Genomic DNA, 14,750 nt, shown 5'->3' with positions numbered 1-14,750 from the left:
TTTATATTAGATTTTGCATATAGTAAATTATGCCCCCTGTTATTTTGTCAGTTTAAAAAAGGAAAATTCATTAAATTCAAATCTTGCTTATAAGCAAATCACATTTAAAGCCTTTATAACATATTTAAGGGTAACACAAGCTGAGAGACTCTTAACTGTTGCACAGGGAAGTGTTGAAACAGAAAAAAACAGAAAACACAGGCAGTGATAATAACTGGTCCAGGGCTAACTATGGTACCTCCCATTGTTGTCAATAGGAAGTGGGCCGAGCCACCTCCTTCACAATGAGGCATGTTGGATCGCAAAGTAACAGGAATAGAACACCTAAAGTACTATAGTCCCATGACCCAAAGACTGATTTCCTTCTACAGATTGACAGACTGAGATAACTCTGCATTTTGCTATGCTGACAAGGTCACCCATTTTTATCTTGGGACACAAATAAAATAAGAGCCTCAGGGATGTAATCATATTCAGTTTATCTCTGCAAGTTAATTGTTCCTGTTTAAGGGTAAGGTCTGGCCACCTGAGTATTTTCCATTTGCCCAGAATGTGCTAATTATCTTTTAACATTTATTTGACATTTCATATAATCTCCCTCTTGCTTTGAACTCTCCCCTTTCTCATTGAGATTGTTTTAGTGTCATCTCTTTTTAATTATTCCCCTTAGGTTTTGTCAGTTTTGATAATCCATCCAGTGCTCAAACAGCCATTCAAGCCATGAATGGCTTCCAGATAGGGATGAAGAGGCTGAAAGTCCAGCTAAAGAGGCCTAAGGACACAACCCAACCATACTGACCACCAGCATCCCATGGGTCCAAGGGGCCCAATCCAGTCATGCAGGTATGCTTTAATTTTAGAGGGGGGTTGCTCCTTGGAGTACTTCAAAAATGTACTTCCATATTCTAATAAACTCTTTTTTACAGTAAAGATTGTTTCTATCACATTTAAAAACATTTCTTTATTAAAACATCTCTGGCATTGTTTAGTTATCCATGAATACCAACATAAACTACACATATATAACAGATTTTCTTGGTTATTGTTGATTAGCCTATAATTGTATTCTGAAAAATATCTATTTTAGGGTTAATGGCACATGTTCTTGAGTGCTTTAATCCAAGCATTATTGCAGTTCTTATTGTTACCCATACTGTGGTAAGGGAGCCCCAATAGGAAGAAAAATTTGAGGGGAAGGAGGACCCTCAGTTCCTGCAGAGGGATAACCCTGGGAAGCAGGATAAGAAATACCAATGTCTACTTTGCATTATCAGAGTATTAGGAAGCCAAGGAGCTGAGAGAATATATTCCTAAGTAGTTAGATCAGGACCATGCATTTCTTAAATGCTCTAAAAAAAAGTCACTTTATATATGTAAGTGTGCCCAACTCTATTTTGTAAGGCTGTTCGACATTAAATAGCTTTCACTTCTTATGTATTTTGTTGTTGTTCCTTTGCCTCTCTAGGTACACAAAGGACCTTTGACCCCTGAATCCGTCCATAGAGGATTATGGGAAACAAGACTTTTAACTACTAAACCCTCCCATTCACCCTCAAGCCTCTTGATCTTTGCCCCCACCTACCCCCAAGGACCAAAATGTGGCAGTGGGGTGAGCAGAAAGGACCAAGCTACCTAAACACCAAGGGTGTATCTTGTGAGTGTTCTATGTCTGTCTGCTGAATGCCCTGGGGTCATTGCTATTTATGAAATGAACTAGCACCCAATGACCCCCCTTCAAAGCGACCAAAGGGGGGAGGTACTGGGCATTCCTCATGAAAGAGACACTTGGAGTGGCAACCCACCTCCCCCCCACATCAACATGGCTACAGATTTGCAGTGCGAAGAACTATCTGTTTATTATTTATATGAACATATTTATTTATTGGGGAGGCTTAGTTAACCCCTACACACCCCTTTCTGCTGCCTGAAGGGCTTGGAAGGTGAGGTGGTGGGGTTATAGCATCTTTATATTTTTGTCTCGTTTCGATTTTCTGTTTGCGGAGGACAGGGTGTTCTGGGTGAACAGGAACGGAGGAGAGCAGAGTTCAAAGGTCATGTTTACAAAGACCCTTTTCCCCATTTCAGGGCCAAACAGCATGCTCTGCTGCTCTTACCCCTGGCCTTCACAGAAAAAGGGCTGGACTATGTAATCCGCTCCCAACCTTGATCCGCAACATTCCTAGCCAGGAAAGAGTTAACTCAACCAGTGTTGCTTAGCTGGGAGAATCTGCAGGGTGACACTGGATCTGCTGGTCATATCTCCATCACCTCCACACAGAGTATTATGCCTCTCTTTCTCTCTTTCTTGGGCTAATTAACAGGTTAAAGGGTCTCTTGTCACTCACTAACTTGAGGGTCCAGATACTTCATATCACAAAGAAGCTGCCTGCGCCTGCATGAAGCAGAAATGTGCTGCACTGCATAAGAGTACTGAGTATCTTTCCATATGCTGCTCTCCTTTTTTATAACCTTTAGTATGTGCTTCCCCTTCCTTTGAAATGGCATACATACAGTATTAGGGCAAGGTGGAAGAAAAGGAAGTTTAATATCTGGGAAAAATATAGATATCTGGGGATATTTTATTGGAAGGAGAATGTTGATATCTGTGGCATGCAGTGTGAAGTTTCTCCTTTAAAGTAAGGTTAGCTGATTTTCCTGTTAAATTCAATCTGATTTTTATTGGCAGTTAGCAAAGTTTGAATGTCCCAGAGATTTGTCTTAGTATTTTCATACATACATGTAGCACAAGTTAGAAAATGTATTAGGGGGACCAAATTAAAAAAAATGCTAACCTTTAAAGGGAAACTATAGTTATGGTACCAGCTGCTCTTTTACCGATATAACTACATATGTTATAGCATATATGAAAATTTAAAAAACAAAACAAGAAGATATTTGAAAGTGGGAACAGAGCATTCTAATCTGTTAAAGGGGTAGTATGCCTCTTTAACTTGAGTTCACTATAGAGGGCTTGTGTTGAACATACTCTCTTATACTTTTGTTTTTAATTTCATGAGTTAAAAAGGACAAACTGGGTAAACTAAAGCTACTCCATGTCTTTCTTGCAAGAAAAGTAATTAGATTATCAGTATACAACCCACCTACCTTCACCTTCATTTTGTAGTGACTGTTTTGTAAACAGGAATCCATTATACAGGATCTGTTATCTGTTCGCTGGAAGTCTAATTATCGACCTTACAAGGACCAACCTTGGAGCAGCATCAATCTCCCTGTTTGACCTGTTATGTCAAGGAAATAACAAAAACCATATGTTTTTCCTGATAAAAACAATAGGCAAAAATAATTTTAGCACAAGCCCACTTCATTGCGCTCATGCTGGAGTGGTATACTGCCCATTTACAATGAAAAAGCACACTGCAAAATTGTTAGCCGTTCAACTGTTTTCTAATACGTCCCCATATAATCACATTTGATAAAAACTGCCACTAAGCCAGCATAGAGAGAGGTAATTCACAAGGGCCAAATTCCTGTGCAGTTTAGTCATTTAGTTTATGGTGCCAAATCTTTCATGAAGGTTTCAGCCAAACCCCATGCCAAATCCGAACCCTAATTTGCATATGCTACTTAGGGCAAGGAAGGGTTACAAAGAACACGCAGTATAGAATAGTCATGTGATTATTTGGATTTGGGTTAGCCAGGCACATAGATTTAGCTGAATCTAAAGCTTGCTGAATCCCCTACCGAATCCTGGATTTTGTGCACCCCTACAAGAAAACATGGAAAATTAGCCCTTTAGTGTGTCAGTACTTGGCTGCTCCTCCAATCACCTTAACTGATTATTGAGCTGCATTATTTTGTAGTTCAAACTGGACTGCAAGTAAGTGTTCTACCCCAATTTCATCTTGTGATCCTAACTGACCTTCAGACTGCCCCCCTATTCAGTTGTCTAGTTCCCCTCCACACCAATGGGGGTGCATCCATCACAATCTGAGAAACCCATAATTTAGAGAAATGCTGGTTAGCTATAGTTTTCTATTTAAGCTTTGCCTTTAAGGGTGTCCAAAGGATTTATTTAAAAAAAATCAGTGCATAAGAACTTTAATTATACATTTTATAATGTTAAATGAAAGCGCATGTGCTGGGGGTAGATATTCACGTTATTAATTATTAACATGTATTTATAAAGTGCTAAAATATTCTTATAATAGAAGTGGGTTACATACCAAACATAGAGATTACATACAAAAATACAACTGATAAAAGGCATAATGCTTCTCAATAAAGCTTAAAACCGAAAAGGTTCTCAATAGAGCTTACAATCGAATAGGTTTCCCTTGCAGTCACATTAATCGCTGTTCAAGCTTTCCATACATTTTACAGATATATCTTTAAGCCCTGTGCTCTTTCATATAACAGTAACATGCTGCCTAGAGTAAGAAGTCAACTGGGATCACGCAAGCTCCCATAATAGAAATGCAGTAAATCTAGTAAAACTGTAAAGGCCATAGGTATTGAACGTGCCATTGATTCACTCATGCTTACATAATAATAACTTGAAAAATAATATCAGCAAGGGGAACTGTGGAGAATATATTTTATGGGCTGGCACCCAAAGATGACGGATGTATTTGCAGCCAGCCCTGAGCTAAAACTACATCATAGAGACCAAGGTTCAGAGAATTAATGCCACCGAATGCTGTTGTCTTAGAAGTGGCAGCTAACCCAGATATAATAGGCTCTTTGCATCTGTGGTCACTTGTAAATACCATTTTTATACTTCAAACATTCCTTGTTCAGATGTGAAAAAAAGCCTTTATGAAGCACAAAGAGGAATGAAGTGGGTTTATGGAATTGATTTACCTTCCCCCCATTCCTTTACCATATAATTAGGTTGATTATACCTAGAGTCTTTCTCCGTGGGCTATGCCATGTGTAGGATTACTTAGGTGTCATGGCTGCATATCCTCCTAATGTGTGTACAGTCTCTGGAATATACAAGTGCATAGAATTATATTGTTCAGAGACTCTACGTAACATTTACACCATGAGAGTTACTCCATAACGAGACATCATGAATTTGTAGGCCCCTCTTACTACAGAGAGGCATGATCTCTCTACAGGTGAACCATATGTCTTCTTAGTAAGCAGGGCCCCAATATTATCACCCTACTCTTCTCCCAGGGAAGGGGTTATATTACAGATGGCAACATAAAATATTGCCATACTGTACAAAAGATCTTTCTACAAAATGGAAAATATATTTGTATGTAGTAAATAGGTTCTGTTACATTCCATAAATAGAGACACATTGTGTTTACAGATCATTTTTATCTCCATAGTGACATTTGTACATGAGTGGGAACTGCCATAATGTATGTATGAGCCAATGTATGTTTGAGCCAATGCATAGCCAGCAAAATAAGAGCAACCCTACTGCCAAAAAGAGCTGCTTTTAATATTGCTCTCTTTTAGGCCTTAGCCAAGGTAAAAATGTAGTAAAGTCACTCCCACTCATAGGTACCACTAGAAGCAGATGGCTTCATTTTCTACCATCTTATGCTCTTTAGAATAAAAGTAATGGGAGAAAGCTACACAGACATGGACAGAGTATCATACTCTGTACTAGAAAAGATCAAGCACATTGCAGTTTCTTCCCAGTTAGCGATGCCGCTCTGCATCTGAAGAAAATGCATAAAGTGCAAACGTGCCATTTTCCACATTCGTTTCTCTATGCCCAAATCAGGGCGTGTGGACTGAATCACATAATTTTAACATAAAGGAAATCTATTTATAAACAAGAAATATAGGAAGTATTGAAGACAGCAAACTAGAAGTCTGGACAGGTCATTGTTATAGAAGGTTAGAGAAACATATCCTGATATCTTAAAAAAAAAAAAAAGAGTTATGAGAGTTATGAGCGAGGTGAGCCACAGGTTGCTCCATGCTTAGGTTTGGATACGACTGTGCCATGTGGTTAAGCTCTTTTTCTTCATCACAGCTTCTACATACCTCGCCCAAGCTGCACATCCCTGTTAAAGGTGTATTCCATGCAGAATATCAAGGTGTTGAGAAGACCTGCTGTTTACGAAAGAATAAAAACATAATTCTTAACTCACTGCATCTGTTTGAATTCTAAATTGTAATATACATTGGTGTTTGATGTGTTAAAAGTTAATCTGCAGGGGCAATATTACAATGACCAAGTAATTGCGCAAACTGGAAGTGAAGTTGCTATGGACCTGAAGTGCTATCACTCTAGGAGGTGGGTCAGCCAGGAAAATGATTTTTCCTCGGGAGGAAGTGGGGTGATTAGATCCCTGTGCAGGGAACTTCTGGCCAAAACCTGACCTGTTTTGAAGGTACAGGTATGGGATTTGTTATCCAGAATGCTCGGGACCTGGGGCTTTCTGGATAACAGACCTTTCCATAATTTGGATCTCCATAGATTAAGGGGCAGATGTATCAAGGGTCGAATTTCGAGGGGTTATTAAATCCCTCGAAATGCGACTGGGGAATAGAATCGAATAGGCAATTCGGGAGAATTTACGTGCCGGCGAATAGTCGAATGGGTGAATATTCGCCCGGCGATCGAATATTCGATCGAATGATTTTCATTCGATCGAATGATCAATCGAATGCCTTTTTATTCTATCAAAAACTTAGAAAACAAGCCTATGGGACTTTCCCATAGGCTTTTAAAGCAATTCGGTAGGTTTTAGGTGGCGAAGTAGGCAGTCAAAGTATTTTTAAAAGAGACAGTACTTCGACTATCGAATGGGCGAATAGTCGCAGCGGTTTTGCGCTCAATCTATTCGAATCATTCTACTCAGGCGAATTTAAGCCAATTCGACAGTCGAGGAGCACAAAAAATAACTCGAAATTAGAGCATTTTTCCTTCTATTCCTTCACTCGAACTTAGTGAATGGGCCCCTTAGTCTACTAGAAAATCATGTAAACATTAAATAAACCTAATAGGCTGGTTTTGCTTCCAATAAGGATTAATTATATCTTAGTCTGGATCAAGTACAAGGTATTGTTTTATTATTACAGAGAACGAAAAAATGATTTTGAAAAATTTGTATTATTTGGTAAAATGAAGTCTATGGGAGGTGGGCATCCTGTAATTCAGGGCTTTCAGGATAACGGGTTTCCAGATAACGTGTCCTGCATTGAGACCTCTTTGATTTTGGGGTTTGCTGTCTCTACCGTTACTGTATGCCACTGGCACTCAACTTTCCTCCACACAGGACTAAGTTTCCTATATTACCATGAAAGGTTCTGTAAAAAAAGAATAATAATAGACACAGGCAAGGTTTTGTGGGAACTAGAAGCTATGTTGGAGGGGATTTTCTGATACATTGTTCATGTAATCTGGCAAATTTAGAAGGTAATAGCCAAGATCAGCCTGCCACTGAAACTACTTTTAATTGCAATTTCAGTTTATAGGTAAATTGCCTAAAGGGGAACTCCACAAAAACATAACTTGAGCTTTTTGAAAAGTCAGCATAATTTCAAGCAACTTTGCAATATACACCAATTATAAAATATGCAGACTTTTCATTATTTTTAATGGTTTGGAACAGTTCCCTACGTCTAGCCCCCTGCTCTCCTGCTGATCTGTCTGACTACTTTGCTGAGCTGACTGACTACTGTGTATACTTTGTATCAACAGCCATCTGTCCTTAGCCTGCATCCTTCAAAGTCCTGTAGGTCTTTAGTTGCATTTTGCAAATACCTTTTTGTAAAGGCCACTGTCTATTCCCCCTTAATTCACAATTAACACATTACACTATTCAATATTACTGTTTAACCTTTTATACTAAAATAGTTATTTTTAATGTTTCTTTCATATAAGGCTTTAAATGTTATCTTCATTTGTAAGATTCAAGCAGCTGGGAAGTAGGACTGCTCTTCACAGAGGTTTGGCCCTCACTGAGGTAAAACCAGAGATGAATTTATTACAATATCAGTTCTGACATTGTCTTGCAAGTAAGTACAATTTCCCATCATTTCACTCAGGAAAAATAAATAATAGATACAGACCCATTTCCTGAAATCTGCCCCTGTCTGTTGCAGCAAAACAAAGAAATATTCCCTTGTAAACTCCACTATAGTGTAGAGATATGTGCAACACCAGCCAGTACAAAGGTTCCTCCTCTAGCACAGATCTTTATTATTCTCACAGCACTTTGAGGAACATCTACAATACCTTAGTGTGATCCAGGGCTCTTTTCCTCTGAAATGAATATAGGGGGTTGTAAGAGCATTACAAGCTTGATCAAACCACGAAACAACCTTTGCTAGTGTTTTTTTAATCACAAATTGGTCCCTTGGTAAATTACTTGTTAAACTGGTTTCTGAGTTAAAGGGTACATACAGCAGGACCAGCACTCTCTTAAGATAAAATGTTATTATTATATCACATCTTGGGTTATGCAATATAATAAAATGCACACACTTCTGCCATCTGAAAATTGTGCTAGTCCTGCTGTAGTAACTGTATTATAATTTTTACCCTGCACCTCGACACTAATGTAGAAAAAGAAATCAAGTTTTTACCAAATTCGCGCTAAACATATATACAATCAATCAGTGTTTTCTAGATTAACTGCAACTCTCCCCAGTGATACTAACGAGTTCAATAAATATTTACAGGTATGGGACCTGTTATCTAGAATGCTCGGGACCTGGGGTTTTCTGCATAATGGATCTTTCTGTAATTTGGATCTTCATACCTTATGTCTACTAGAAAATCATGTAAACATTAAATAAACCCAATAGGCTGGTTTTGCTTCCAATAAGTATTAATACTATCTTAGTTTGGATCAAGTACAAGCTACTGTTTTATTATTACAGAGAAAAAGGAAATCATTTTTAAAAACTTTGAATATTTGGTTAAAATTGAGTCTAAGGGGCAAATTTACTAAGCAGCGAAAATTTGCCAGCGACAGCTTTGCAGGCAGCGTAACACTTCACCAGGCGAAAATTCACTCAGACAACGCTAATTCACTAACAAGTGAAGTTGTGTCCAGGACGCCAAAACGCTGATGAAGTTGTGCTAGTGTTGATTCAGCAAGCAGAGTGAAGTTGCGCTAGCATTGGCTAATTTACATACTCCGGGAAGCTAAAGTTAAATGGACGTATATGTTACAGCAAATACATTACATTATACAAGCCCAGGCAGGAAACCTTAATAAAATAAAATAGAGTTGTTATATTGCCCTACACATTAGCCCAGTGTATAGTTTATGTGCCATATGTTAGGAAATGTAGGGGGGACCCGGTTACCCCAAAAAAAATTACGCTCTTTTGCAAGCCTATCACCCTGAAAAAAAGCGTTTTTTGGGACTTAGAAAAATTTTCAACTAAATTTTGAGGAAGTCCTATCTACTCTATTGCACTTCGCCTGGTCTGAGGTGGCAAAGGCAAGTCTGGCGCAAGAGGAAACGTTCATTAAAATCCATATCTTAGTGAATTTGCACAGTTACGTCCCTTTACCAGAGCGCAACTTTGCCTGGCGATTGAGTGCGAAGTGTCAGTCTCTTTCGCTAGCGAAGCTACACCTGCGCCCGTTAGTAAATGAAATTACGTCACACTGGCGAATTTTCGCCAGCGTTAGTCACTTCGCCCTTTAGTAAATTTGCCCCTAAGGGAGACAGGCTTTCCACAATTCTGAGCTTTCTGGATAACAGCAAACAATTTTCCAGCGTCACTTTTTGGAATCTTAGGAATAATTCACACTACGGGTCCTATGGTAAATCAACAAGTACGGGAAGGCATTATAAATTAAACTATTTCATGTTTCCATTCAAAATGCCGATTCCAGCTCACCCTTAAGGATCGTTGGTCCGGGTGCACCATGCCCCGGACCCCTCGCTAGTTCACTGGATACAATTCCCAAAAGGATTAGAAATGTGAGATCTTACCCGGACTCCGTTGTGACCCAGGTGCAGCCGCCCTGAGTCTGTCGCTAAGGGAGAACGCAAAGTTGCACACACAAGAAGTTTTAGGCAACGCACTCTTCGGATCACCCAAGGAATCGCTCAGTCTTCAAATTGCTGGTAAAAGACTTTAGTTTTATTGAAGATTTAACATTTTAACAAACTGTGTAATCCTGCGCCATGAGGTCTTCATCAGAGACCAGGTCTCTGATGAAGTGCAGTGACACGAAACGCGTCAGACCTCATGGCGCAGGATTACACAGTTTGTTAAAATGTTAAATCTTCAATAAAACTAAAGTCTTTTACCAGCAATTTGAAGACTGAGCGATTCCTTGGGTGATCCGAAGAGTGCGTTGCCTAAAACTTCTTGTGTGTGCAACTTTCTGGATAACAGGTTTCCAAATAACAGATCCCATACCTGTACTATATACAAACGCAAACAATACGTAAGTCAATGACGTAAGTCAATTCCCGGGTATATTTAGATATTCACAAGATATTTTCAGGGTAACAGTTAAAAGTACTAATTAGACATTACTATGAAATCCACTAAACAAACTGATTATGTGACTCCTATATAGGGTCACTTACTCGAGTTCCCCTTCTAAATTATTTATTTTGCAGTTCTATTTAGCAGTGCAATTTTAAACTGTAAAATGAGGGATTTAGAAGGGGAACTCTGATTAATGCCACTAAGTTCTATGTGCAGGAAATCCACATTGCACAAGATTTCACCATTGTTTTTATTCTTTCCTGGTAATTTTAAGAGAAACTCTGTCACATAATCAGTTTGTATAGTAATGTCTGATTTGTAATGTTTACCCTGAAAATATCGTATGAATATTTAAATAAACCTGGGAATTGACTTTTATTATAAATGTGTGGTGTTCTGATAAATAGGAGAGCTAACCTGGTGAAATGGCACTAATGTAGAAAGAGCGCAGACATCCACACAACATATACAGTATACAGCCATATAAAAAAATAAAAGCACACCCCATGGCAATGCTTGACTTTTTCAATATATAGATATTTGATCCTCATTTCAACAATATTGAAAGATAGAGGTTCTATAATATAAGAAATATCACGCGTCATTTACATTTTTCAGTTCACTGTCTAATGTAAATGAACATAAATGCCATTTTAGCATGTGGCAAAGGAGAGTGCAACCGTACATTTATCAATCATTTCGATATCTAAAATTAGAATCAGGTGCCCCAGATCAAGTCTAATTGATTATTAATCCTCTACGGTATGCTTTGTGCACAGATGCGACTATGTGTAATTAAAATCAATAGATGAGAAAATAGACACAGTTTCTATTGGCACACCAGGGCAACTGTTTAGAATTTACCTTTTTAAGGTCAACTAATAAATGTTACATCTTAAACAATTGCTCCAGTGTGCACATAGAAACGGTGTCTAGTTTCTCTAGTTATTGAGTGCAAATGATTAGCATATCATTAGAGAGGATCTGTCAAGAGAGGTCTTCTGCACTCTTTTCCTCTACATAATAGATATATATCTACTCAAGTAACATAGCAAGTTAGGTTGAAAAAACTCCAACTCCATCAAGTTCAACCTTTTAAGTCTATATAAAACCTGCCTAACTACTAGTTAACTAACCCATATGAAGCCTCTCCAATTCAGAAAAATTCCACCCTGACTCCAAGATTCCACATCTTCACAGCTCTCACTGTAAAAAAAACCCTTCCGAATATTTAGACAGAACTCCTTTCTTCTAATCAAAATGGATGCCCTCGTGTCAGCTGGAAAGACCTACTGGTAAATAAAACATTAGAGAGATTATTATATGATCCCCTTATATATTTATACATAGTCATCATATCACCCCTTAAGCGCCTCTTCTCCAGCGTGAACATCCCCAATTTGGCCAGTCTTTCCTCATAGCTAAGATTTTCCAAACCTTTTACCAGCTTAGTTGCCCTTCTCTGCACCCTCTCTAATTCAATATGTCCTCTAGTTCAATAATGTCCAAAACTGCACGGCATATTCTACATGGGACCTTACCAGTGCAGTGGAAGAATACCTCGTCCTCTCGCAAATCTATGTCCCTTTTAATACATTGCTACAGCCAAGTTTAGCATCTTGAAGGGCTCCAAGGTCCTTTTCCATTATGGATTTGTCTATTAAGAGTATAACTGAGTGGCTTACATCCCAGGTGCATGACTTTATATTTATCAACATTCAATCTCATCTGCCCAGATTGCCAGTTTGTCAAGATCCTGGATGGAATTAATTGGGTTGCATAGTTTTATGTAATCTGCAAACAGTGATACATTAATAAACACTGTTAACCCTACTGGGGTTGAAATCAGAACCGAGGAGGAAGCTGAGTTCAGGCAAGAAAATTATTCTAATAAGTTGTATCCAAAGGGGTAAAAATATTTCAGTCGAATTCCAGGGACAGGGCTGGGCAGGCAGCAATCACAGTAGTCAGAACTCCAGGAACCAGAAGATCAAACAATATAATCAATTTAGAATGGACCCAGGTACTTTCAAGAAAAGTTCTATAATCAGGCATTGAACTCACGTCATTGGCATCCCATCATTGGCATCCTTTTATATCGAATGGCCGCCAAACCAGATTGAGATGACATCAAGCACCAATGCAATGACATCACTCCACCAATGCTTCGCCCCATGTGTTGGCCATGGGGGCTGCTATCTTGGATGAAGGAAGAAAGGAGCACCAATGGTTGTTCCTGGCAGTATCCTGGAGGACCCTGTCTTATCTACACCACAGACATTTAGTTTGAGTTTTTGAATTTCGAATGGTGGTAAGAACATGCACATTTCTCATACATAAAAATACATTATAAAATAGTACATCATGATACATAAGGAACAAAGGTACATGAGCAGACTTGTAAATAGTCTTTCGTAGTCAGGTGAAATTTAAAAAAAAAAAAAAAATATATATATATATATATATATATATATTTTATTGACACATATGTAAGGTGTCCAGCATTACACGTTTCGTCCTTCTATTGCACTTACTCATAGACTCATCGACTATGATAAAGTGTAGTGGAAGCATGAAATTTGTATGGTTAAGTGCAGTTGTACACCTTACCTATGTGTTAATAGTAATATAATTTTTTTTTTACATTACTACATTACACTTGACTGGGATTCTATGGGTGACTGATCATTTCCCTTTGTGGTTATTAGCCATTGATGATGGCCTTGCACCTTCTCTTCTGCTGCTGTTCCTAACCCCCCTACAATTCCATCTAGTGATGGTTATGGGGTAGCGGGGCTGTCAGCTGTAGGTGAAAGGAATGCTTGCAAGTTCTATGCTACACAGCTGCTTAACATTCAGAACTGTACTTAGTGAGGCCTTAGTGATCTCATATAATGAGTGCTTAGTGATCAGTTATAACCAATGCATAATGATGTTGAATGTGTTGAGTGAGTCACTGAAACATCTTTATTGTAAACATGTATGTAGTTCCTGGTGTATTACAAGTATATAAGGATACAAGCACATTTCCTCTATGTTGCTGCACATTTTTTTCCAATGACAATTATGGGAATTAACACAAGTTTCCCTTCATTTCTAACTATTACCTTAAAACTTGTACACAGATTTATGACAGATATCCATTTCTCTTGGGCATCTGGAGGGGGCTTTACATTTATTTCAATGGGAAAATATCAATTCGTTGGCATTTTAATCACTTCTACAAGTAGCAGCAATTAAAGTAAACAGTGAAATTGACCTACTTTATTTTGTTTTATTCTCCTCTGCAATACAATTACTGTTGAGCAGAGGCAGCCATACAGATTTATGCACGTGTATTTGCTGAATCCCATATGTACCCATATATAATCTAAGCTATTTGTAATGACACATGCTAATTAGGGATGTAGCGAACGTCGGAAAAAAAGTTCGCGAACATATTCGCGAACTTGCGCAAAAATGCGAGCGGTTCGCGAACGGTTCGCGAACCCCATAGACTTCAATGGGAAGGCGAACTTTAACATCTAGAAAAGACATTTCTGGCCAGAAAAATGATTTTAAAGTTGTTTAAAGGGTGCAACGACCTGGACAGTGGCATGCCAGAGGGGGATCAAGGGCAAAAATGTATCTGAAAAATCTGCCTGTGTGTGCTTGGAAGAGATAGTGTAGGGGGAGAGCTGTTAGTGATTTCAGGGACAGATGATAGTAAGCTTGCTGGCTAGTAATCTGCTTGATACTGCTCTGTATTGGAGGGACAGAAGTCTGCAGGGATTTGAGGGACATTTTAGCTTAGGTAGCTTTGCTGGCTAGTAATCTACTGTTCTCTTTAAACAACTGCCATACGTTGACCTTGTAGGCATTGTTTGCCCAGTTTTTTTGGACGCAGCCACTGAAGCACAGTTGCCAGAAAAAATATGCCATATAAATGCTGAAAATAGTAATTTTTCGCCATACGTTGACCTTGTAGACATTGTTTGCCCAGTTTTTTTGGACGCAGCCACTGAAGCACAGTTGCCAGAAAAATTATGCCATATAAATGCTGAAAATATAAATTTTTTTGGTTGCAGCCACTGAAGCACAGAGGCCAGAAAAATTATGCCATATAAATGCAGAAAATATGCATTTTTTTGGTCGCAGCCACTGAAGCACAGTTGCCAGAAAAATTATGCCATATAAATGCTGAAAATATAAATTTTTTTGGTTGCAGCCACTGAAGCACAGAGGCCAGAAAAATTATGCCATATAAATGCAGAAAATATGCATTTTTTTGGTCGCAGCCACTGAAGCACAGTTGCCAGAAAAAATATGCCATATAAATGCTGAAAATAGTCATTTTTTGCCATATACGTTGAGTC

The 14,750-nt window shown here is 38.5% G+C and overlaps 1 protein-coding gene across 3 annotated transcripts in view; it reads left to right on the top strand.

The window, feature by feature from the left end:
• The window catches only part of celf5.S (CUGBP Elav-like family member 5 S homeolog), a 65,940-nt gene extending 59,868 nt beyond the window's left edge, over window positions 1-6,072 (top strand). Inside the window, exons 12-14 of one of the 3 annotated variants that reach the window (XR_005963232.1) lie at window positions 671-843; window positions 1,466-1,654; window positions 5,960-6,072. Coding sequence is in view for 2 of the 3 variants with exons in the window: in XM_018239812.2 (XP_018095301.1) it covers window positions 671-798 (128 nt within the window). In the remaining variant the exon portion in view is untranslated. 3 annotated transcript variants of the gene reach the window in all.
• Window positions 6,073-14,750: the final 8,678 nt, after the last annotated feature.

This window comes from Xenopus laevis, chromosome 1S (genome assembly GCF_017654675.1).
Source record: "Xenopus laevis strain J_2021 chromosome 1S, Xenopus_laevis_v10.1, whole genome shotgun sequence".
NCBI classification, from domain to species: Eukaryota; Metazoa; Chordata; class Amphibia; order Anura; family Pipidae; genus Xenopus; species Xenopus laevis.
Note: the sequence above shows the minus strand (reverse complement) of the source record. Positions and strands in the feature narration are given on the sequence as shown.